Genomic DNA, 26,716 nt, shown 5'->3' with positions numbered 1-26,716 from the left:
GAAGGCCATCATTCCATTTGCCTTCTTATTAAAAAAAATTATGCTGAAACTGCAAAAAAATTTACAGACAGCCATTTTGGTGTCACACCTTCTGATGGTGTCACCCAGTGTGGCCCCCACTCCCCCTAGTGACGCTGATGCTCGACCCCATTCCCTTGCTGACGTATCTGTCCATGGTCTCGTGCACTGCCAGACTGAGCCCACCTGCAAGCTCGAGGAACAACACCTCATAATCCCTGCTCCAATGGATGGCATTAACATCAACTTCTCTGGTTTCCATTAAATGCCCCCAACTCTCATCTATCCCTGCTTATTTCCTCTACCTCTCTCCTTCATTTTCCCTCTGTCTCCTTTACCCCAGCTCTGCATTTACAGATCGATTCTCACCTCTCCTCTCCCCTGGACTCTCCCCATATCCAATTAACATGTTGATCTGTACTCCCCCTCTGCCCTTCCTTTCATTTCAGACTCCAATCTGCTTTTTTCTCATGCTTTGAAGGAAGGGCTCAACCTGAAACATCAGTTATATATCTTCACCTCCTATGGATGCTGAGAAACCTGCTGAGTTCCTCCAGCATTTCTCTGTTTGTCTCCAAAACACCTGCCCATTGTTGGGTGCACCAACATGCCCCGTGCTTGGCTATTCAGGCCGTTGCTTGGTTACCCACTGTTGCGAGAAAATCTATTTCCTTTTGTGATTGTCCTCAATTATTGGGATGGGGGTCGTACGGTTGGCGTATCGGTTAGTGCAACGCTTTTAGAGCACCAGTGATCAGGACCAGAGTTCGAATCCCATGTAAGGAGTCTGTTCATTCTCCCCATGTCTGTGTGAGATTTTGCCAGGGGTGCAGGTTAATGGGGTGTAAATTGGGTGCATAGACACATGGGCCGAAATGGCTTGTTACCGTGCTGTATGTCCAAATTTTTTTTGAAAAGAGACATTGTTACTAAACCATGTTTCTGTGTTACATGCATTCAAATGATATTCATAGCAAAAAAAAATTACACCAATGCTTCTGTAGCTAATGTAATGATTGTGTCAAAGAAACTTTACCACACCACCAATATCGAACGAACAGCTATGGCAAGGAAAGAGCCAGGTGCTATTGATAATACATGTCCTCCCCGACTTGTGACCCATGTGATTTACGTCCATCCGTACATACGACCGAATTTATTAAAAATAGATATAAAGAAAAAAATATAAAATTCACGAAGTTTATATTGTATTTGACAAAGGGATACAGGGCCATTTAGAGCCAAAATGTGCATATTTACCTTGTTAGTCGGCCTCCTGGGATCAGTAGGGTGGGCGCGGCCATCTTGATTCTTGTGCGCATGTGTGAGTCTTTGGTGGCCGCATGCACAGTGGATGCGCAGTTGGTGCTTGCGCGGTGGATTTCTGTATCAGAGTTCGGTTGGAGCATACGAGAGTTAGGAGCGTAAATTCAATATCGTCAGAGTGTGTATTCAATATTGCCAGGGCGTAGTATGATTTTATTGTAACGTATATAACACAATTTTTTTTAAAATATTTACCCAGCATGGTGAGAGGCCCTTCTGGTCTACAAGCTCATGCTATACAAATATCGCAATCAACCTAAAAGAGCCAGCTCTTCAGCGCTTGACGTCCTGTTTTGCGGAAACTGCCAAAATGTTTGGCCTGGAAGTCAGCCTGAAGACAACTGAGGTCCTCCACCAGCCAACTCCCCACCATGACTACCAGCCCCCCCACATCTCCATCGGGCACACAAAACTCAAAACAGTCAACCAGTTTACCTATCTCGGCTGCACCGTTTCATCGGATGCAAGGATCGACAATGAGATAGACAACAGACTCGCCAAGGCAAATAGCGCCTTTGGAAGACTACACAAAAGAGTCTGGAAAAACAACCAACTGAAAAACCTCAAAGATAAGCGTATACAGAGCCGTTGTCATACCCATACTCCTGTTCGGCTTCCGAATCATGGGCCCTCTACCGGCATCACCTACGGCTCCTAGAACGCTTCCACCAGCGTTGACTCCACTCCATCCTCAACCTTCATTGGAGCGACTTCATCCCTAACATCGAAGTACTCGAGATGGCAGAGGCCGACAGCATCGAGTCCACGCTGCTGAAGATCCAGCTGCGCTGGGTGGGTCACGTCTCCAGAATGGAGGACCATCGCCTTCCCAACATCGTGTTCTATGGCGAGCTCTTCACTGGCCACCGTGACAGAGGTGCACCAAAGAAGAGGTACAAGGACTGCCTAAAGAAATCTCTTGGTGCCTGCCACATTGACCACCGCCAGTGGGCTGATATCGCCTCAAACCGTACATCTTGGTGCCTCACAGTTCGGCGGGCAGCAACCTCCTTTGAAGTAGACCGCAGAGCCCACCTCACTGACAAAAGACAAAGGAGGAAAAACCCAACACCCAACCCCAACCAACCAATTTTCCCCTGCAACCGCTGCAACCGTGTCTGCCTGTCCCGCATCGGACTTGTCAGCCACAAACGAGCCCGCAGCTGACGTGGACATTTACCCCCTCCATAAATCTTCGTCCGCGAAGCCAAGCCAAAGAAAAGAAACTGGAGGATGCCCACACGGACATAAGGAGAATGTGCAAACACCTTACAGTCAGTGCCAATTCAAACCTGGGCCAGTGGTGCTGTAGTTGCATTGCACTAACCACTACCCCAACCGTACCACCCATACAATGTTCATATGACCTGAAATTCTCATTTTATACAAGCAAACAGGTACTGGCTGCACCAAGGACCGATTGTACTTCTGCAATTGGGCAATGAATAAATTTGAACTTGTACTTTGCAAGAAACACAACTACAACAGTAGACATTAAATTGAAAAGAGATAATAACAAAAGTGGCTTTACAACAATGTGGGCAGGTGTTTTGTGAGTTGAGTAATTTCTGATAGGTGGTATAAGGGGAGGTTCAAGAGCCTAATTACCATTGCAAAGATGCTGTTCTTGAACCTAGAGGTTCCATTTTATTGTCACGTGATACTACATTTAGAATTGTAATTCTTTAACTTTGTCTACTGTAAGGAAGACAGAGAGTCGCCACTTTGTCCAGTGCCCCGCTCGGAAATGAGGCCCCAGCGATGAACGAACTCGCGACCCCAGGCTGACAAAACCAGTGCTCTAACCAATTGGAAATTTTGTGGAAATGAGGAAGGTTCTAGGAAGAGTAGATTGGGATATGCCGTTTTCTGGCTGGGGGTGGGGTTAAGTAAGTGGATGGCCTTCAAATGCAAAATCTTGAGAGTGCAGTGTATGCATGTCCTCTGCTCGGATTAAAGACAACACTAACAGGGACAGGGGATATTGATGATCTGGTTAAGAAGAAGAGGGAGGCGTATAGCAAATATAGGCAACAAGGAGCTAATGAGGTTCTTGAAGAGTACAGAAAGCGCAAGAAAATACTCAAGAAGGAAATCATGGTGCTTGGCAACAAGATCCTGGACACCTGGTGCCAGAAAGGGATCAGATGTATCGAGGATTGTTATGATCAGGAGCCAACTAATGTCATTCAAACAATTGAGGATCAAGTTTGGATTATCCAACAGAATACCCTTCTGTTTCCTGCAATTAAAATCTTTTTTAAGTGACAAATTAGGATCAACAACGACTCTACCAGAGTGCAGTGCCATGGAAGTTCTAATTCGACAGGGGAATGTGTTTAAGTTTATTTCTCGGATGTATTTCTTATTCCAAAGAGATGGCCTGGAGCCGGACCTGGGGATTGTCAATGCCAGATGCATGTAGGTACTATACAGGTTCCCCCATCGATTATACCTCGCATCACAAAAATGACATAGATCAAAGTTAGAAATTTTGGAAATGTGCTTTAGATGCGGTGTAGAGGTAGGAACCTTTGTCGACTCCACCTGGTTATGTACGATCCTTCTGGGTTAGACCAAGGGGACATTCTGAAAAAATTTACAGAAGTGGGCTTTCCACAGGATCTGGAACTATTCCTTCTGGGAGGTATGGGTGAAGTACAGTTTAGACTATTCAAGCACCAAATTCAATTTGTGACAGTCGCTTTGTCGGTAACAAAGTGTTATAGCGGTTGCGCAGAGGTTCGACTCTCAACTGAGTATTACATGCTGGAGTACGGAGATGCAGAGTTGCATCCCCCTGGAGAAGATGACATAACTTGAGGAGGAAGTATGACACGTTCATGCTTGAAGTGTGGCAGCCGTACCTGAGGCACAGAGGGGCACGTTGAGTAATGCGATGAGAAATATGCCATCCCACCAGGTTAATAAAGTTGAGGGTGAATTAAGGTCTTAGCACAGACGACATGTGTTTTCATTTTTAATTTTATTTTTATTATTTATCCTTTACCTCTTGTGGTTTATTTAACACCCGGGGTTCTTGAACTTTGATGAAGGTCATGGATCCTGATGGTGCTGGGCTGTTTTTATTATGTTAATGTGTGTTTGGATAAGTTGAGGGAAGGGGGGGGCAATAAGGGTAGGGGGAGGGAAAATACTGGACTCTTTAAATTATATTGCATAGTTTTGTATTGTTTGGTTGTACTTGCATGAGTCTTAGAAAATAAAATATTCCAAGAACAAAATGAAGGAATTCAGGAAGGCAAAAAGAAGACATGAATGTTATGGTATGGAATGTACATAGTCATTGCCTGGTAAAGGCACGAGCTAGCACGCCCCGATGACACTCCCCCGAACTCCTCCCCTGTGGCCTAGGCCATAAAAGTCTATATGGACTTTAGTAAAGCCTTTGACTAGGTCCCACGTGGAAGTTTACTTCAGAAGTTTAAGACACTAGGTACCAGTGGAGAGGTTGTAAACTGGATTCAAAATTTATTGTGTTGGAGTAAATAGAGATGGTAGTGGATGGTGCTCCTCTGACTGGAGGACTGTGATGAATGGAGTGTCTCAGGAATCTGTGTTGAGACCATTGTTGTTTGTTGTCTAGATCAATGATAATAATGTGTGTCTTGGGTAAACTTGTACCCAATGACCTATTGAGATACAACGGATACACGGGGACCCGCAGCCCTACATACCGTTAACAATCCATTGGGGTGGGGGTAATGACCGCCAATATTTGGCCTTGGTCGATACCGATGCGGTGCACTCGGGTAACCCCGACCTCTGGACTGCACCAACATTTCAAATAAAGGGATTGGGAGGAGCTGTCACCCTGGCAAAGGAAATAAAAGTCCATGCCACAGCCTTTCCCCTGTATGGTTACGTGCCCTGGTGGCTGCCACTGACGAGTGTATCCTGGATGTCAATATGTTGGTCGGTACGGCCCCTAATACTAGCCAAGGGGGATTTGCATTTGGAATTTGGACTATTATAAAAAGACTAGTAGTGGGTCAGGCGAATTGGGATCCTGCGATGGTGCCACCCCCCCGCCCCCATGAAACCAGTATGCATTCCACAATATCACCTCCCTGGAGAGCAAGAAGAGATTAGTGCCACCATCGATGCTTTGCAAGAAGAAGGGGTAGTGAGGTCCACAACGTTGCCCTTTAATAGCCCTGTTTGGCTGGTCCAGAAGCCGGATGGCTCCTGGAGAATGACAGTTAATTATTGTTTTTTGAACAAACATGCCCCGGCAGTTCCGGACATTGTTACCCTTATTGAGGGTAACTGGGAACTCAGGAACATAGCATGCTGTCATTGATCTCCCTAACACCTTCTTCAGTATTCTCATAGCTGGGTATTGTGACCCACGAGGATAATTTGAGCCTTGATTGGAATCCTTGTTCATGGTTAGCTGGTACATTTGGGGGGTTGGGCCACACTATTCTCCATTGGTTGCTCGCATTATTGCTTAGTTTTGTGATTATTGTAGTTTTAATTTCTCTTTCCTGCTCTTTTTGTACTCTTTTGCTTGTCAAGTCTCGTGTCTGACAGCCTGTGACCAAGGGGTGGAATGTAATGGAAGATTCTAACCGTGTTTTTTTACTTTTGTACCCTTTGCTTCTGCAAGGCTGAGAACCTGCTTGTTTTTTAGACTCAGCAGACATAAGCTAAATTTCACCGAGGGGCCAAAGATGCAGTTATCTGAAGAAAGGACATCTGTGTACCAAGAACATTTAATCTTCCTGCTTGTTTTGGTCACAGACTGTCAGAGGACTAGCCTTGATGCAAAATAAACCATTGTATTCAAAGTGATAAGCTGAAAATTACATTATTCGATAGAAGCCTAGCATGCTAGCTTGCTCGCTTATCTTTCTTACTGTGCTGGGAATAGGTGCTTGGGTAAGCAGTTTTTGGGTAATATAAGCCATGATCCCGCTGCTGAAGTTTGAGACTCTCCAAGAGTTCTGGTCTCCAAATTATAGAAAGGATATAAATAAGGTGGAGAGGGTGCAGAGAAGGTTTACAAGGATGTTGCCTGGCTTACAGCATCTGGATTACAGGGAGAGATTAAGGAGACTGGGACTTTATTCATTGGAGAGTAGACGGCTGAGAGGGGACTTGATAGAAGTATTTAAAGTTATGAAAGGAATAGATAGACTAGACATAAACAGACTCTTTCCCCTAATGGCAGGGGAGGTTGGAAAAAGAGGGCATGAGTTTAGGGTAAGGGGGAAAAACTTTAGGAGAAATATCAGAGGATGCTTTTTCACTCAGTGAGTGGTGGCAGAATGGAATGATCTTCCGAATGAGATAGTTGCGGCAGGGTCCCTTCTGTCATTTAAGAGAAGGTTGGATGTGTACATGGAGGTCAGGGGGTCGGAGGGTTATGGGCAGAGAACGGGAGGGTTGAGCTAGTGGAGTTGTTCAGGTGAACCGATGCGGACTCGAAGGGCCGACATGGCCTGTTTCTGTGATGTAAACGGTTATACGGTTACAGGTGGCAACATCTCTCAGCAAGAAGAAGAACTTCTAGAGTCCAGCCAACTTTCCGGTAGCTCAAGCACTGTAAACAATCTAAAAACGAACAAAAGAGAGGTACAAATTTACCCAAGACAACGTTGTAAATTGGATCAGAATATTTCCTGATGACACAAAGATAGGAGGTGATGTGGACAGTGAGGATCTGGACCAACTGGGAGAATAGGCCAAAATATGGCAGATGGAGTTTAACACAGACAGGTGCAAAGTGATGCATTTTGGAAAGGCAAATCAAGGTAGGAAATACATAGTAAATGGCAAAGCACTGAGGAGTGCAGAGGAGCAAAGAAATCTGGTGATACAGGTACATTGTTCCCTGAAGGTGGTGTCGCAGGTGGACAGGGTTGTAAGGAAATCTTTTGGCATCTTAGCCTTTATAAATCAAAGTATTGAGTACAGGAGTTGGGATGTTATGTTGAAGTTATTTAAGACATTGGTGAGGCCAAATTTGGAACATTGTATGCAGTTCTGGTTATCAATAAGATTGAAAGAATGGAGAGATTTACTAGGATATTGCCAGGTCTTCAAGAATTGAGTTATAGGTTAGGACTTTATTCCTTGGAGTGATTTGATAGAGTTCTACAAGATTATGACAGGTATAGCAGAATGGATGTGAGTAGGCTTTTTCCACTTAGATTGGGGGAGATAAATATGAGAGGTCATCGTTTTAAGCTGAAAAGGGAAAGGTTTAGGGGGAACATTGGGGGAAAGTTCTTCACTCAGAGAGTGGTGGGAGTGTGGAACTGGCTGCCATCTGATGTAGTAAATGTGGACTCGATCTTGAGATTTTAGAATAGATTGGAGAGACATGTGGACAGGAAAGGCCTGGAGGGTTATGGAATGGTAGCAAATCAATGGGACAAGGGAGTAGACAGACGAGAAGGCCTGACTAGCCTGTTTTCTGTGGTGTAGTGTTCTATGGTTCCATCTACAAGAAAGCAGCCTCTATCTTCAAGGACCCCACCACCCAGGCCATGCCCTCTTCACTCTGTTACCATCAGGAAGAAGGAACAGGAGCCTAAAGATGAGCACTCAGTGGTACAAGGACAGCTTCTTCCCCACTGCCACCAGATTCCTGAATGAACCAAAGACATTGCCTTACTTTGAGTTTTCATGGAAAATTTTTATTTATTGTTGTAAGGTGGTTTATATGAATATTTTCACTGTGATGCTGAAGCAAAAGAGAATTTTGTGACTTGTTCATGACAATAAATGTTGATTCTGGCTCTGTTTCAGATGTTAAGGGAATTCTTTGCAAACTTCATTTCACTTCACTCTCTCTGATTTTTTTAGTTTGAAGATGAAATTATCAAAAATTTGGACCATGAAGTGGAAGGTGGTCGAGGAGATGAACAATACAAGATCCTCTTTCAAAAGATGTGAGTTGATTGCTGAATGCCTTATGTAGCTACACATTATGAAGACTGGGAAATCAATTCTTTTGCAGCCATTTATTTAGTTCAGGATGTGGTTGGTTGCTACTGGCAACACTAATATGACTGAAAAGGCACCAGGCTGAAGTCACAAATAGGTCACACTGTCTAAGCAAATCCAGACCAGACAGGGTGTGGTGACAAATCTGGACCAAACAGGGATTAGAGACAGATCTAGACTAGACAGGGTAGGGAGTCAGTCAGAGATCAGACAGGGTGGGGAGACAGATCTGGACCAGACAAGTCCTGTCCACGCCAGCCAATGAGGCCATCCACACTAATCTATTTATCAACAAATGGCCCAGAGGTGTTGAGGGAGAGATCAGTCATGATGAGGTTAAGTGCCCCACCATTTGAGTAGCTCAATGGCCAATGCTTTTTCATGTTATTAATCACACTTCATTTGTGCTTCAGAATATCCTGAGGTGGTGACAAATGTGCTTCTTTTGTAAAATAATAAAAATCAACAGGAGTTAAATGGGAAAATCTTCAGATGCTTTGATTGTAGTGTGACACACAGTAAATAACTCAACAGGCTGAGACTGAATCATTCATCTACAGGCTTTTATTCACAATGGACAAGGACCTGATCCAGGCTTCCTGAGGAAGGGTCAGGGTGATGAAGGCTTTATATAAAAGAGGGAGGGACCGCAGATACAGTAACAGGATGGGGTGGAGCCATGAAATCAGGAATACGATACAGTTCAACAGCTCACCACACTCACCCCTTGTTATTCTTTTAATTGTCCGTCGGGGTGACGTGGGGCACAAAGTCTTACAAATTAAGCTGGTCCGGGGGCTTGATCTTCCCTACTGACCGGTAGAGTGCTGGTTGTGGGGTTGCGGCTGAGGCTACTGTCTCGTCTTGGACCTCCAGCACTGTGTCAACCTGCAGGGGGCATGATAGCTCAGCTGGAGTAGGGGAGGGTGCAGCAGTACGTAATGCATGACTGCAGAAGGAGGGGTGCTGCCTGGTGGGTGTGCTCCTTGGTTTGGCTATAGTCGATCACCATTCTGCATTTACCCCTGCCCTTGACCACCACTACCTGAGCTCTCCAGGGACTGGTACTGGTCTTGATAATCCCCTCGTCCAGGAGTCGTCGTACCTCCGCCTTTATAAACACCCTGTCGTCCTCACTCTTATCGCCTGTTTTTTGTAGCGACTGGCTTACAATTGGGGATAAGATTGGCAAAAAACGGCAGGGGGTTGAGGAGGACGGTAGAGAGACCGCGTGTCAGTTGAGCCAGCTGGGGTGGGGACAGAACGGTTGGTTAAGGAACTGCATGTTGTCGACCATGGGAGAGGGCCGTCATATTGCACAATGACATTCTTTAATCGCCACTGGAAATCTTGCGCACAGTTGCAACAGTATAAGTGTGGATTTCTACAGAGTGAGACTTTGAGACTACGGTGACATTTTAGGCTCAAAGGCATAATGTTGGACAGTGTCAGGATGAATAAAGCGCTTGGTGCTCCCGCTAACAAGAAAGATATTTAGTCACTTGGTCCTTGAGGGAGATGTCCAGCACTACAGAAACCAGAATTGGTCCATGGTCCGACCCGTGCTGAATCTCCATGAAGGGGCATGATGGCAGCACCCATGTGGCAGCGTGGGTCTCTGCGGAAGTTAGTGGCGTCCAAGATGCCAGCCCCCATGTCACAGCATGGTCATCTCTGGCAAATGCTAGCATCCACAATGGCAGCAGCCATGCCGTGCGCTCGGCACTGCTGGGGCTGGAGGACTGTAATCAGCATTCTCTTGCATAATGGCTCTTCTTCCTGCACTTGGAGTGTGTCGCATCTCTCACCGGGCAGTGTTTTTGGGCTGTTTTGCCTGGCTGCAGAAGTAGCTCTTTGGGTGCACCTGGGAGACAATACCTCTGGTGGGCTCATTAATGGGGCACGGTAGCAGACTGGTGGCCTGTAGACCAGTGTTCCAGGATAGCGACCCCGAGTGGGCCCGTTCGCAGAATATGCTTTTGTGTTGCGGAGGGTGATCTCCAGCAATTTTGCAAGATCGATTGCCCATTTTAAATCTAACTTGCTGTTCTCAAGTAACCACTGGCGCACTTAGTCAGGCCTGATGCCTGCGACATAGGCATCCCAGATTATGTCCTCAGTATTTTGGGTGGCTGATACTTCATGGAAGTTGCATGCCCGCAACTTTGCTTGGCATGGATGCTGTACAACCTGCTGAGTCCTTGCAGGGCCCGGAGGAACTCATCATCCGATTCACCCAGTCGCTATCTGTGGGTGGCCAGTATATGTCTGAGGAATACCTCATTAACTTTCTCCCTGTATTGCCGGTAAAACAGAGAGATCATGGCTGAGATTCAGGCCTCCAACCGGGCCAATGAGCCCCAGCCAGAATCACCCACCATTTTACAGCAGAGGTGGTAAACAAAGAGTGGGAAGGCACATGGCTTCAAAGGGACTACGGAGACTGTCACCATCCTCACCCACAGCGGAGGCGCCCACTCCGATGGCATGGCGGAACTCACCTTGCTCTGGGCCTGAGTTGTTGATAGGTAATGATCTCCATGGTTACCATTATGGCATTTACTCTCAAGGCAACATTTGCTACCAATCTCTATTTGCATCATCGGCTATACGATGTTAACGCCCCCGCACGGCCAACATCTACTTTCATTAGCCGTAGATTATGCTCTCCACACAGATACCAGTGCTTCATTGGCCTATTTGGTGATCAATCAAATCACAGACAGGCCCCCTTACCTTCCGGGTCCCTCGGCATCAGCCAAATCAGCCTAATGGGTAATCCGACGCTGAGGGGAAGCCGCATTTTTTTCTAAGAAGGTGGACATCTGAATGTTCTGGAATGGAAGACCTAATCTTGGGAGCAGATACAATGGAGATGGAGGAATTGAGAAAAAGAAATAGAATTCTAGCAGGGTGTGAACAAGTGGAGTTGAGGTAACTGCAGGAGTCTGTGAGTTTGTAGAAGATGTTCTATTTGACAAATTGGAAGATCAACATCCAATATTCCATCGGGGCACTCTCCAAACTGATGGCATTGACATCAACTTCTCCAGTATTGTTGTCTCTTTCTCTTTCCCTATCCCTCTCCTTTCCTCCAACTCCCCACCCCCTTCCCTTTCCATTCAGAGAACTACCCCCTTCCTCCAATCACTTCCCAGCATTTTTCTCTTCTACCATCCCACCTGTGACTTTTGCCTGATGGCCTCTGTTCCTCTCCCTGCCCCTTCTTCCCTCCTCTCCTATCCTCCCTCCTACCTTTGCCTTCAGACACCTGCCTGGTTTCTGCCCATACATTGACGAAAGACTCAGGCCCCAAAACATTGGTTACCTCCCTTTGCTTGGAATGGATGCTGTGCAGCCTACTGAGTTTCTCCAGCACTTTTGTTATTGCAAGTAAATCAGTGGGAGTTTGATTACAAACCATATCAACATGCCCAGTAAGGAAATGTCACAATGTAGATGGGAACAGCAGCATTGGTGTTGACAATACACCCTTTATTAGTGCAAGTTTCTCTCCCTTTATTAGTGCTATTTTGACAGACATGTATAAATAATGATTAAAACTATTCCACTGGAGGGAGAATTTTTAATTGGGTGCATTTCCTGCTGTAAAGCACTATTTTTTTTTACTTTATAAAGGAATTAACCTTTCGAGTAATTTCCTTGAGCTTACATGAAACATGATAGATCTTGTCATTATTTAATTTCACAGCAGAATTTGTGGCTGAAAATGTAATGAAGGGAAGTTTTGCATTGGATCAGGGAGATCTCACTCAGTCCCAGGAGTATTCTTTTTTTTGCAAACTTTATTTAAAAGATAACAAAAACATAGCATGCAGTATTGAAATAATCAAAGAAAATTTTACAAAAAACACCCATCTCACCCTCCCACCCCTACAGCCAACTCCCTTAAGGGGAGCAAAAAAAAATAGATTATATATATAAAAAAATTGTAAATGTTAATAACATTTCAAAGTATATCTAAATGCATATATTTCAAATATGGAGACCACTTACTAATAAATAAAGAATAATTAACATGTAAATTATAAGTAATTTTTTTCCATAATAATACATGCTTTCAATTCATTATGCCAACATACTATATTAATCTCTGTAGTATCTTTCCAAGTGCTAGCAACACATTTACACGCTATTGATAACACCAAACGTACAAAAGCAATTTGAATTTTATCCAATCCCATTCCATTTAATTAATACAAATTTCCCAACAAGAAAATTGTTGGATCTAACGGTGATATAAAATTATATAATTTCTACAAAACTACTTTAATTCCTTGCCAAAATGATTGAACTTTAACACAATTCCATACAGCATGTAGAAAAGTTCCAATACGTGAACCGTATCTAAAACAAGAATCCAAATTACTAAACCCATAATTTTTTAACTTTTCCGGGATCAAATATAATTGATGTAAAAAATTATAATTAACCATTCCATATTGTACATTAGTCAAGTTAATTACATTGTCCTGACACATATTCACCCAATCATCTTCGGGAAAAATAAATACTAAATCACTCTCACATTTATGTTTAAATTTCTCCCAATCTGGTTTATCCATACTACCTTGTCACAAATTATACATAACTGAAATATAACCCTTTTTTGGTATCGAGGAAATCAAAGATTCAAATCTCGACAAAATAGGTAAAATCATCTCTCTACCATCATTATCTTTTTTCAAAGCTCTAAGTTGATAATACACAAATAAAGAATTTACAGGTATATCAAATCTTTCTCTCAATTGATTAAAAGAAAGAAATTGACCCTCTACAAAACAATCTTGTATTGTCTTTATTCCTTTCGAGTCCCAAATCTTTAAATGATTATTAAACATTGAAAAAGGAGTGAGCTGATTGTTAAACAATGGAGTTAAAATAAATAATTTATCTTTCGACCCTTACACCCTATTTTTTTTAACCAAATCTTTCACAAATGCTTCAATATCGGCATATCATATTGCTGTAACAAAATCAAATTCCACAAAATGTAAATTAATGTATTTCAACCCTAGGAACACATGCCATCTCCACTTTAGCCCAGCTAGGAGGCTGATCTAAATCCATCAATCTACTAATAAACTTCAACTGGGCCACTTCATAATAATTCTGAAAATGTGGTAGTTGTAGTCCTCCCAATGTATACTTCCATGTAAGTCTATGCAATGCCATTCGAGCTAGTTTACCTTTCCATAAAAACTCTCGCACTGCTTTATTCAAATCTTGAAAAAAGCCCTTAGAAACTAAACAAGGTATTGACTGAAATATTAGGTATGTTTATGGATATGAATTATCAATCATTATATCAATTAAATTATATACCCATATTAAGATGGATTAAAGCAGATTTGATTAAGTGGAAAGATCTTCCATTAACTTTGATTGGTCGGGTTAATTGTATTAAAATGAATATTTTTCCTCAAATTCAATTTTACTTGTCCACCTTAATTTTGTAATTGTTTTAAATTCAGAATAATCTCCCTCTGCAACTGGTAAAATCTCACTTTTATCCCAATTAACTTTATATCCTGAAAATTCTCCAAATTTCAACAAACACTCTTCACCACCCTAGCAATCGGGTTTGTATATAAAGCCTTAACCCAACCAATAAAAAAAGGCCCGAATCTAAATTTCTCTAACACTTTAAATAAAAAATCCCACTCAATACTATCAAAAGCTTTTTTCTGCATCTAATGCAACCACCATAGGATGGTTAAGTTGCTTTTTATATGCGTTGACCAAAGTAATTAATCAAAATATATTATCTGATGCATTTCTATTCTTAATAAAACCTGTTTGATCAATGTGTACCAATTTAGGTAAATATTTAGCAAGTCTATTAGCTAATACTTTCACTATAATTTTATAATCTACATTTAATAAAGAGATAGATCTATATGAAGACACTTTTAATGGATCTCTATTTTTTTTGGAATGCCAGCTATTAAAGCACTTGAACAATTCTGGTAACTTCTGATCTTCAGTAACTTGTTTTAATGCATCTCCAAATTCATTAGAAAAATCATCATAAAAAAGTTTATAAAATTCCACAGGAAATCCATCATCCCCTGGGGACTTACCATTAGACATTTCCTGAATAGCTTCTTTAATTTCAAAATCCGTAAATGGAGATTCCAGTTCCTGAACATCATTTCCATCTAATACCGGTAACTTTAATTTATATAAGTAAGAATCAATAGCACCATTATCCTGTTTCCCCTCAGAAGTATATAATTTTTGATAAAATGAATAAAACTGGTCATTAATTTCCTGAAGCTTATAAGTTATTATTGAATTCTTCTTAACAGCATTAATAGTCTGAGACGTCTGTTCAGCTTTCAATTGCCAGGCAAGTACCTTGTGAGCTCTTTCCCTCAACTCATAATAATCGATTAATTAAGCGCTCAAACTGATAAGTTTGTAAAGTATTATAACGTAATTTCAACCTTGCTAACGCAACTTTTTTATTTTCTGTTACACCTTTCTGAAAATCCTTCTCTAACTCAGCAATCTTATTTTCTAACTCTTGTTCTTCTCTTCCATATATTGTTTCTTAACTTTCATAGAATGACTAATGATCTGCCCTCTCAAATAAGCTTTTGAAATATCCCATATTACAAAATGACTGTCCACAGAATTAGCATTTTCATTCAAAAATAAAGAAATCTGCTCTTTAACAAAAGTAACAAACTCTGGTTTATTCAATAACATTGCATTGAACCTCCATCTAAATGACAGACGCACTACCTCCGAACATTCACAGGAAAAAAAGTAATAATGAATGATCTAATATAACTCTACTTTTATATTCAGCTCGTAATACTCTACCTTGTAAATGTGCTGATACCAAAAATAAATCAATTCTAGAAAATGAATCATGTCTTGAAGAATAAAAGGAGAATTTTTTCTCTGTAGGATTAACTTTTCTCCAAATTTAAATCTTTCATTAACGCATTAATTTGTGTTGCCATCTTTGATTTCCTTATACTTTTTTGGATTTCTGTCCAGTAAAGGGTTGAGAACACAGTTAAAATCATCACCAACTAAAACATTTTAATTAGTTTGAGTTAACAATAAAAAAACTTCTGAAATAAATGGCTCATCATCTATATTAGGGGCATAAATATTCAGCAAAGTCCAAGATTCAGCAACATTTTAACAGTTCATTCTTAACACTCTGGCAGCGTACCTCTCTGAAGATTCCAATTCAAGTGGTAAATTTTTATGAATCAAAATCGTTACTCCTCTTGCCTTAGAATTAAAAGAAGAAGAAAAAACATGACCAACCCAATCTCTTTTCAATTTCAGATGTTCTTTCTCAGTCAGTTGTGTTTTTTGTAAAAAAGCAATATCGATTTTCATTTTTTTAATATAAGCCAATATTCCCTTTCTCTTAATTGGATTATTTAACCCCTGCAGATTAAAAGTTGCAAAATTCAATTGAGACATCTTTTTTAACTATTAATATATTTGCACACTATAAAATAATGCTCCCCTCTATAATTCTTCCAAGAAAGAAAAACCCCTCAATAAATGAATAACAAAAAAAAACAACCAAATGTAGTAATACCCTAAAGATCTGGGTGTGGTGACTATCAAAGTTTTCAGTGTCATCCACCCCCCTCCCAGCCAAATACATATTTATATTTAATCAAACACAATCGAATATAATCCATATCTTCAGCCCATTGATTCCAAGCCCAATGACTGCTCCGGATCTTCAACATCAAGAAGACTTTGTGTCAACTCTTCTTTCTTTTCATTCTTTCCATAATTTTTACTCTCTTCTTAGGAGATAACAGAGGAGTACACCCATTTCTTCGCAATTCCGGCAAAGAATTAGCAAAAACCAAAGCATCATGATCATTCTCAAAGAATTGAGATTAAAAATTTCCATAATAAACCTTGAAAATTGCAGGATAATGAAAAACAAACTTGTAGCCTTTTCGCCACAAAACATCTTGAGCTGTATTGAGTTCTTGTCATCTTCTAATAACCTCTTGACTTAAATCAGCATATAAAATCACTCTATTATATTGAACCATTAATGGAGATCGATTCTGCCTTGCATTCTGTACTGCCATACGAAACATCATTTCTCGATCTTGCTATTTTAAACAACGAATCAAGACTGCTCTCGGTGTTTGTCCTGGAAGTGATCTTCTTCTCAGAGCTCTGTGAACCGTATCCAATTCCAAACCTTCAGGGAAAAGCTCTTTACCCAGCACCTCTGGAATCCAGTGCTTAAAACATTTTATAGGGTCAGCACCTTCCATACCCTCTGGGAGACCAACTATTTTCACATTATTCCTACGACTTTGATTTTCCAACGAATCAATCTTCTTCAATAAATCTCTTTTCTGAATCCTCCAATCTACAAAAGAACCGTCCACCTTTTCCATTTTTTCTCTATTACGTTCTATCTGAGTTTGACATTCAGAAAAAGCTGTTTCAATTTTCTTAAAATTATCTTGCACAGTATCTACTGATTTTATACATTTATTAATATCACTTTTAACTACAGTCATTTCCTGTTTCACAGTTGACATTTCATCACACAAAGTATTCATTTTTATTTTCATCGCCATAAATCCTTGATTCATTTGAGTTGATAATTGATTTGACATATTATGCATTTGCTGCATTTGACAAGCAATCCCTTCCAACACAGTAAACACTGAATCCACTTCCACTTTTTGAGATCCACCTTCTTTACACAGGCTCCTCCTCCTGGACGAATTCCAATAAGGTAAGTTCCTCTTCTTCCTCAGTCATCATAGGTCCTTTGACTGAACGGCTGTGGGTCTGGACACCCGATGCCGGCACCCCAACCTCTTTGGGACGCTGGCATTCGGGCTCCCCCACAGCCCCGACATTCTCCAGCAGCTCTCGGACCCATGATGCCCCACGCAGGCCAGGCAAAGCCGTCGGACGCGCAGAAGTGTCCTGCGACGCTACACTGCCTGCCGTTGGGCCACCCAGCGAGGTCGCGGGTTCGCGGGTCCCCTTATCGGCTGTGTCGCCTGCGCGCACGGCTTCACGTGAACGCGGGTCAGCAACAGCTGAGCTCACGGATGCAGGATCGGCGCCGGAGTCAGACTCGAACGGGCTGGAGTCCTCTGAGGCTTGAAGACTCCCAGCGACGACTCCGTGGATTCAGCTATGCAAGTAGGCCTCAATTCTTCTGCACTTTTAGACGGTAGCTTTTTCTGAAGCTGAGATTTAAATTTTTTCACATTGGATGCCATCATAAATCACTGTTACTTAAATAACTGTAAATCTTATTTTTAACCACTTTTATACCATGAAAAAACCGGGTATTTAATAATCCCGCTGGGGAGAGGTGGAATACACATCTTTCTTCTACGCCATCTTGCCACGCCCCCCGTCCCAGGAGTGTTCTGTCATGATTCAGAAATGTAGAACGAATGAAAGAGCACAAGTTATCTGCAACTCTTTGCCCTCTTATCCTTTCATGTATATTTTTTTCTCTCTTGTGTAAATTTAATAAAGGAATATTGTGTTTTTAACTCACAGAGTTAATTTTTGGTGCATCTGTGCATTGCGTGGCACGGTTTGCGAAGATGCGAGCCACACTATTACTGTGCCAGCGACCATGGTTTGAAATTGGTGCTGTCTGTAAGGAGTTTATACTGACTTCCATATCTGCATGGGATTCCTCTGGGTGCTCCGGTTTCCTCCCACCCTCCAAAAGCATGCAGGGATTGTAGGCTATTGGGGTATTTGAGTACCATGATGCAAGGGCCAGAAGGGCCTGTTACCATGCTATATGGGTAAATATTTTTTTAAATTATCCTTACAGCAAAGAACAGACAGGCCCTTCAGCCCACCCTCTTATGCCAACCTTTATAAACTTACCCCCACAACAATCTAACCCGTCCCTACCTTACACACATCACCCTCTCTTTTTCTTACATCCATGTGCCTTTCTAGGATTATTTTGAATGTCACCATTGCACCAGCCTCCTCCACCACCCCTGCCAATGCATTCCAGATAAACCCACCACTCTCTGTGTTTAAAAAAAAACTACCTCTGACGCCCTCCCTAAATGTTCCTTCACTTGCCTTAAACAGATGTCCTCTGGGAGGTGTGGTTTGAAGCATTCCATCATCAGACACACCAGTGTTACTTATCACTCCTTCCCTGGACTCGTGACTCCCCTCTATTTGAAATATATGTCCATCTTTATCCTCAATGCATTCAATTACTTCATCTCTGCATGCCTTTTGGGTTGAGAACTCTGAAGACTCACAGCTCTGTGTGTGGGCATTTCTCATGCCCACATAAATGAGTGACCTTCATTCCGAAACCATGCTCTTCGGCTTCTATTTAGACCCACACGATGAAACATCATCTTCTTTCTTTGGCTTGGCTTCGCGGACGAAGATTTATGGAGGGGGTAAAAGTCCACGTCAGCTGCAGGCTCGTTTGTGGCTGACAAGTCCGATGCGGGACAGGCAGACACGATTGCAGCGGCTGCAGGGGAAAATTGGTTGGTTGGGGTTGGGTGTTGGGTTTTTCCTCCTTTGCCTTTTGTCAGTGAGGTGCCTCAGGCAAATCCCCTCTCGTTCTGCTGACCTTCAGTAATTGCAGCAGATAAAGAACTCACAGGTCATGCAGCATCCTTGGGTAGAAAAGACACGTCAGTGTTTCGGGTCAGGGCCCTGTCTCAAGGCTAGGATGGTAACGTGAGATTTCAGGTACAAAAGGGGGAAAAGCGAAGTACTGGGAAAGGGCCAAGAGAAACTAAGGTACAAATACAGGTGGGAGAGACTTGGAGGCAGGGAGAGGAATATTAAGGTGAGGTGGGTGGTAGTTGAGAGAAAAGCGAAGTGGGGGGTGGTTGTTGAGAGAAAAGTGAATATAGGGCATGTAATAAACAAATGGAAGTTGCATCTGAATGGTGTCAGAAATTGGAAAATTCAATGTTCATGCTGTTGGGTTTCAGGTACCCAGGCAGAATATGATATGGTGTTCCTCAAATTCTTTCCTGATCCCATATTCCTTTCTTGCCTCGCTTTCGGAGATGGAGCATCAACAATCTTATATAACCATACAACAATTACAGTACGGAAACAAGCCATCTTGGCCCATCTGGTCTGCACCAATTTAAGTGATCTCCTCTAGCCCCACCTACCTGCTCCCTCCCCATAACCCTCAAATCCCCTCACATCCATGCACTCATCCAACCTTCTCTTAAATGACAAAATTGACCCTGCTGCAACCACCTCTTTCAGAAGGTAATTCCACTCAGCCACCACTCTCTGAGTGAAGAAGCTCCCTCTCATGTTACCTCTAAAGTTTTGCCCCTTAATCTTGATGAAAGGTTCCGACCCAAAATGTTGACCGTTCATTTTTCCTCCCACTGATGATGCTCGACTTGCTGAGGTCCTCCAGCTGATTGCGTTTGGCTTCAGATTCTGCTTGAATTGATGGGAGTAGAAACATTCGCACTTTTAAAGGCTTTCTTTTTTTTAAATTAAATTTGACATACAGCACAGTAACAGGCAATTTGGCCCTAGGAGTCCATGCCGCCCAAATTACACCCCGGTGTGTCTTTGAAGGGTGGGAGGTAACCGGAGCCTCCGGAGCAAACACACACAGAAATAGGGGACAACGTACAAACTCCTTACAGACAGTACGGAATTTGAACCCAGGTCTGGACCCAATCGCTGAGTCCTTACAGCAATAGCTATTAGGGCAGTCAACCAAGCAAGGAAGTCATAGTGATAAAAGACATATTGGTAACCATGGATAGGATGGGTTGAATGGCCTTTTTCTGTGCTGCAAACGTTTCTGATTCAGTTAAGCTATACCAGTCCTAAATGCCATTTTGACATCCGTTGATCCTTTGAAGGGAGGAAAGTTTAGTGGAGATGTTAGGTGTAAGTCTTTTGCACAGGGTGTCTGGAATGCATTGCCAAGGATGGCAGTGGAGGCTGGAACAATAGGGGCTTTTAAGAGACTCTTTGACAGGCATGTGGATGAAAGAAAAATAAAGGGTTATGAGGTAGGGAGGGTTTAGTTTGTTGGTAGTTATATATTGATCGGCACAACATTGTGAGCTGAAGGGACTGTACTGTGCTGTAATGTTCTATGTTCAAGAAGTACATTGACTTGCCCGCAGTTATCAGACTCATGAATGAACCTCATACTGAAATAAAATGACCTTTGCTCTGTTCCATCAAACTCTCTCTGTAGCTCTGCATTTTGTTTTTACCCACTAAGCTGTGTTTGGATTGACCAGCTAAACTGATTACAAGACGGGCTTCCTCACTGTACTTCATTGCATGTGACAATCAGCTTAAGCGTAGACTTGAATTTGAAACTTTGGTCGAACATCACTCCACAATGATCTATGGACCAACCACACCAACTAGGGAGTAACTTTCAGAATTCTCTCAACTTCTCGTTGCTCAGATGTTCGCTGATTTCATTCCTGAAGGGGCGAGCAATAATTCAGCCCCTTTCAGTTTCGGCTCATGTGCCTGGAGATCAGCAACTCTGAATCGATCTGATGAAATCATTTCATCGTTCCCCATGCCTCAAGTAGCCCATCCACTTCAGACCTGTAACCTTGCATTCATGTCAGAGTGACAAAGTTGTGACACCTAACAGAGTGAATGTCTGCGGTTTGACATGGTTAGTTCTGGCCTCTTCTGTCTGCGTACGATCAGGACTGAGACAATGAATTTAAACCTACTGTTGATCTTAACCATATAACAATTACAGCACAGAAACAGGCCAGTTCAGCCCTTCTCGTCCACGCCAAACACCTTCTCCGATCTAGTCCCATTGACCCACACCCAGCCCATAACCTTCTGTAACCCTCTCATTCAGAGACCTATCCAACTATATTTAAACATTAAAATCGAGCCCACTTCGGCCGGAAGCTCATTCCACACTCCCTCTGAGTGAAGAAATTCCCTCCTGATTCCCCTATACTTTTTCCACTTCAATCTCAATCCATGACCTCTTGTTTGAATCTCCCCCACTCTCAATGGGGAAAAAAAAAGTTTATCCACATTGACTCTATCTGTCCCCCTCATCATTTAAAATACCTCTATCAAATCACCCCTCAACCTTCTATGCTTCAGGGAATAAAGTCCCAGCCTGTTTAACCTTTCCCTGTAACTCAGACCCTGAAACCCGAGCAACATTCTTGTAAATCTTTTCTGCACTCTCTCTATTTTCTTGGCATCCTTCCTATAATTCATTGACCAAAACTGTACACAATAATCAAAATTTGGCCTTACCAATGCCTTATAATCTTCTGCATTCTCAGCTTCACCCCACGTCACTCGGGTATATATGGCTTTGAGTCAGAATTTATTGTCATGAACATGTGTCACAAAATTTGTTGTTTAGTAACAGCATTGCGGTGCATTACAGGCCCATTATTTGTAATTTAATGTAAAGTACAAGTGTCACGATATTTGTTGTTTAGTAACAGCATTGCTGTGGATTACAGGTCCATTATGTGTAATGTAATGTAAAATACATGTCATGAAATTTGTTGTTTAGTAACAGCATTGCTCTGCATTACAGGTCCTTTATGTGTAATGTAATGTAAAGTACATGTCACGAAATTTGTTGTTTAGTAACAGCATTGTTGTGCATTACAGGTCCATTATGTGTAATGTAAAGTATGTGTCATGAAATTTGTTGTTTAGTAACAGCATTGCGGTGCATTACAGGTCCATTAATGTGCCTGCAGCTGACGTGGACTTTTTACCCCCTCCATAAATCTTCGTCCGCGAAGCCAAGCCAAAGAATGTAAAGTACAAGTGTCATGAAATTTGTTGTTTAGTAAAAGCATTGCGGTGCATTACAGGTCCATTATGTGTAATGTAATGTAAAGTACAAGTGTCACGATATTTGTTGTTTAGTAACAGCATTGCTCTGCATTACAGGTCCTTTATGTGTAATGTAATGTAAAGTACATTACTGGTGCTGTCTATAAGGAGTTTGTACATTCTCCCTGTGCCTCCATGGGTTTCCTCCAGGTGCTCCGGTTTCCCCCCACCCTTCAAATCGTATAAGGGTTGTAGGTTAATTGAATGTAATTGGGTGGCACGGGCTCATGGGCTGGAAGAGCCTGTTACCTTGCTCATTGTTTACATCTAGAAGAAAAATGGTACAAAATGCATTTCTATAAATCCACTATTAAAAATGAATAAATAAATAAATTGGTGCCAAAGAAGAGAAGGTGAGGTAGTGATTGTGGTTCATTGTCCACACAGAAATCTGATGGTACAGGAGAAGTAGCTGTTTGTGTGCCATTGTATGTTCGAGGTCAGGCTCCTGTACCTCCTTCCCATTTGTAACATCGCGAAGAGGGCCTGGCCTGGATGGTGAGGGTCATTTATGATAGAGGTTGCTTTCTTGAAACACTGCCTTTTATAGATGTCCTAAGTTAGTGATTCCCAAAGTGGGCGCTGGCATTTCCCCCCCACCCACCCCCAACCTAGTGGGAGGTGGAAAGATCCAAGGGTGAGGTGAGGAAAAAGGGGACGTTCTGAACCTTCCATTTTGTTATTATTCAGCCTGCTGCAAAGTTTAATGAAAAACCCAATGCAGTAATTTTCTGGCCAGACTCGGGGTGGCAGTAGCGAGCAAAATAAATGGCGAGGCATTCTCGGGAGAGCTGGTCTGGGTGGCCGCCATGCTGTATTGGCACCACTACTGCCCACCACCAAGCCCCCCTCTCAGTGCCACCACTAACCCTCCCCCCACCCCATTCAGTGCCACCACTACACCTCCTCGGCACCGCCACTAACACCCCCCACCTCCCCGCGCCATTGTATGGGAGGGGGCTCTAAGGATGTGGCCTGTAAGCCAAGGGAGCAGCAGCCCAAAAAGGTTTGGGAACTAATGTCCTAAATGGAGTGAAGACTAATGCCCATGAGGGTGCTGGTAGAATTCACATCTCTGTGTGCTTTTTCTATACTGGGCATTAGCACCTCCATACCTAATAGTGATACAACCAGTCAGAATGTACTCCACATACACCTGTGGAAATTTGCAAGAGTCTTTGGTGACATAACAAATCTCCTCAATCTCATCAAGAAATATAGCCATTAGTGAACCTTCTTTATGATTACTTTGAAGTGAGGACCCTAAGATAGATCTTAAGAGATGTTGACACCCAGGGATTTGAAGTCCTTAGTTTTATTAACATTGACTACAAGGTTGTTGTTGTGACACCACTGGTAATCTATCTCCCTCCTGTACGTTTCCTCATTGCCGTCTGTGAACCTGCCAACGACCGTGGTGTCCTTGGCAAATTTGTAAATGGCATTTGAATTGTGCCTAACTACACAGTTCTGGGTGTAGAGAGAATAGAGCAAAGGGCTACACACTTCTTGAACACAGGAGTCAGAAAACTTGGTTAAAGAAAATTGGTCTTTCAGGAATGACAAAGGGGGAAAGACTTTGGAGATAGAGGTTCGGCAAGAAATTCCTGTGCTTTGGAGACTGCGGCTATTAACTTCAAAGAAGAACCTTAGCCCAAAATTAGAAGGACATGTTTCTTTGTGAGTTCAGAAGCTCTGGACTGAAATGACTGCCTTCTTCCACAAATGTGGCTGCTCCTCCACCACTATTGACTCAGCCCTCACCCGCATCTCCTCCATTTCCTGCTCATCTGCCCTGGCCCCCTCTGCCCCCAGATCCAACCAATATAGAATCCCCCTCATCCTCACCTACCACCCCACCAGCCTCCATGTCCAACACATTATCTGCCAGAATTTCCAGCACTTACGACAGGATTCCACCATCAGACACATCTTTCCCGCTCCTCCTCTCTTGGCCTTCTGCAGGGACTGCTCCCTCCTTGATTTCCTCGTGCACTCATCTTTCCCCACCCATCACACCCGGCACCTTCCCCTGAGCCCTCAGGAGATGCAACACTTACATCCACACCTCCTCCCTTACCACGGCCCGGGGCCCCAAACAGACCTTTCATGTGGAGCAACACTTCACCTGTACATCCAGAGAATTTATTTTCTGCATCCGGGGTACTCTTTATGGCCTTCTCTACATCAAAGAGACCAGTAACAGACTGGGAGATCACTTTGCTCAGCACCTCCCCTCTGTTAGCAACCACAGCAACCTCTCAGTGGCCAACCATTTCAATTCTGGGTCACACTCCCATGCTCACATATCTGTCCATGACCTTGTGTACTGTCCTACAGATTGGAGGAACAACACCTTATTTTCCATCTGGGCACCCTCCAGCCAGATGGCATGAGCATTGACTTCACTGCTTTCCACTATACCTGCTTGTCTTTTCTTCCTCCTCCCCCCCTTTCCTGTCCTTTCAGATCTTTCACCCACACAGCTCTGCTTCTCCCCCCCCCTGCAAATGCAGCTTTCCCCTCCTTCCCTTCTCACCTATCATCTCCTGCCCTGACACCCCCTGCCCTTCCCACTCTTTTGTTCTGATGCTCGCTGGCATTTTATCATACTTTGATGAAGGGCTCAAGCCCAAAGCGCCAATTATGTATCTGCCTTTGTTACATAAAGGACATTGTTTGATCTGCTGAGTTTCTCCGGCATTGTGTTTCTACTTCATCCTCGGTGTCCATAGAATTCTGTGTTTTACTTGTGCCTTGCCAAGGCACTCCAAGTACACACAGCTCTCTGTGGGTAAAAAAAAAGGACCCCTGAAATCTCTCCCAAACACTCCTCCTTGGTGTTTGTTACTCCCTCTCTGGGGATAAGCTATCTACCTCATCTCTGCCTCTCATAACCTTGTAGACCTCTGTTAAGTCACCTCTCATCCTTCTTGGCTCCAAAGAGAAAAGTCCCAGCTCTGCTAACCTTGCTTCATAAGACATATTTTTCAATCCAGGCAACATGCGGTAAGCAGTCAGTCTCCTCTGCACCCTCTCTATAGGTTCCACATCCTTCCTATAGTAAGGTGATCAGAAATGAACACAATATTCTAAGTGTTCAATACAATTCAATTCAGAGTAGATCATGGGTCGCACACCCAGTGGGGTGACTTGTAGTTGGTTCTGGTTAGTCCTTGGTTTTCGACGTCCTCAAGATTGGGATTCTCACGTATCTGGTCCCACCTTCAGAAAGGCAATAAGGAATAAAGTGAAGGATCACATTTGCCTGGTCTTACAATAATCTACGGCAGAAATTCTGAAGGTGCTCAAGAACACCTTTCCACTTGGGGCAAAATAAATGTTGGGCGGCACAGTTAGCATTGACTCTAGCACAATATTATTACCGTGCTAGCGACCAGTTTTCGTATTTGGTGCTCTCTTTAAAGAGTTTGCACGTCCTCCCCGTGATCTGTGTGGGTTTTTCTCGGGCGCTCTGCTTTCTGCCCACCCTTTAAAAAAAAATATAGGGTTTGTGGGGTTAATTGATGCACATGGGGGCCACAGGCTTGTGGCAAGAAGGGTCTGTTACCATGCTTTATGTCTAAATTTAAAATTTAAATGTAATCTCAGTCCGAGTCGATTGCTTGAGAAAATAGCTTGTGAAGCAGACCCAAAAGGATAAGGAGAGATGGAAATTATGAAGAATGAGAGCTGGAGGGTGTTATAAAAGTTTGCCTTTTCTGGTATCTTCTGTTTTTGCACTGGGTAAAAGTTAACGATTCCCTGCACTGATATATTGGATTTCTGTCTCATTTCTCACACAAGTTGTAGATTGGTGATTTTCTTCAAGCTGTTTGAGTAACAGTTATTTCTGATTTTTTTTTGTTACATTAAGGCTTCTTGCCTCTCCAGTTATTAAGATTTTTCTGTGAAGTGTGATTGATGTTTCAGCAAAACTCTGACATAATGCTTGGTTTCCCTGAAGCAGTTTTACTGCCCAGGAGTTAAGTTTGCTCATTGTGCTCTTAATGATTCAAAGTCACCGAACACCATTGCTTAAGAATACAAAATATAGCTGGAGAAGACTGTGGAAACCTTCAAGCATGGATCGCTGTTCAATAAGAAATGAAGACTTATCCATACCTACCTCTCGTCCCCACCTGAACTCCAGATTCTTGGCTCTCAACATGATTAGAAAACCTATCAATCTCAGTCCTGAATAAGATCAACACATGAGCTTCCACAGGGCTTTGGAGCAGAGAATTCTAAATCTTCAGGCTCCTGTACTTCCTTCCGCATGGCAGCAGTGAGAAAAGGGCATGGCCACGGTGGTGAGGGTAACTGATGTCAACCTTTCCTATCCATGTACCAATCTAAATATCTTTTCAATGTTCCAATCGTCCTCACCGGTATCACTATGTGTGATGCACAATCAATTGCACAAGGACTTAAGTCATTGAAACTGAAGACATTTATTTATTTACAAGAGATGGACAGCATCCCTGTGTTG

The 26,716-nt window shown here is 42.8% G+C and overlaps 1 protein-coding gene across 1 annotated transcript in view; it reads left to right on the top strand.

Annotated features, from left to right (window-relative positions):
- The window catches only part of LOC138756974 (dedicator of cytokinesis protein 2-like), a 1,510,503-nt gene that overhangs the window by 1,315,241 nt on the left and 168,546 nt on the right, over positions 1-26,716 (top strand). Inside the window, 1 exon segment of the mRNA XM_069923500.1 lies at positions 8,182-8,267. Within this exon segment, the coding sequence (XP_069779601.1) occupies positions 8,182-8,267 (86 nt within the window).

The sequence above is a fragment of the Narcine bancroftii genome, chromosome 3, assembly GCF_036971445.1.
Source record: "Narcine bancroftii isolate sNarBan1 chromosome 3, sNarBan1.hap1, whole genome shotgun sequence".
Classification (NCBI taxonomy): domain Eukaryota; kingdom Metazoa; phylum Chordata; class Chondrichthyes; order Torpediniformes; family Narcinidae; genus Narcine; species Narcine bancroftii.
Note: the sequence above shows the minus strand (reverse complement) of the source record. Positions and strands in the feature narration are given on the sequence as shown.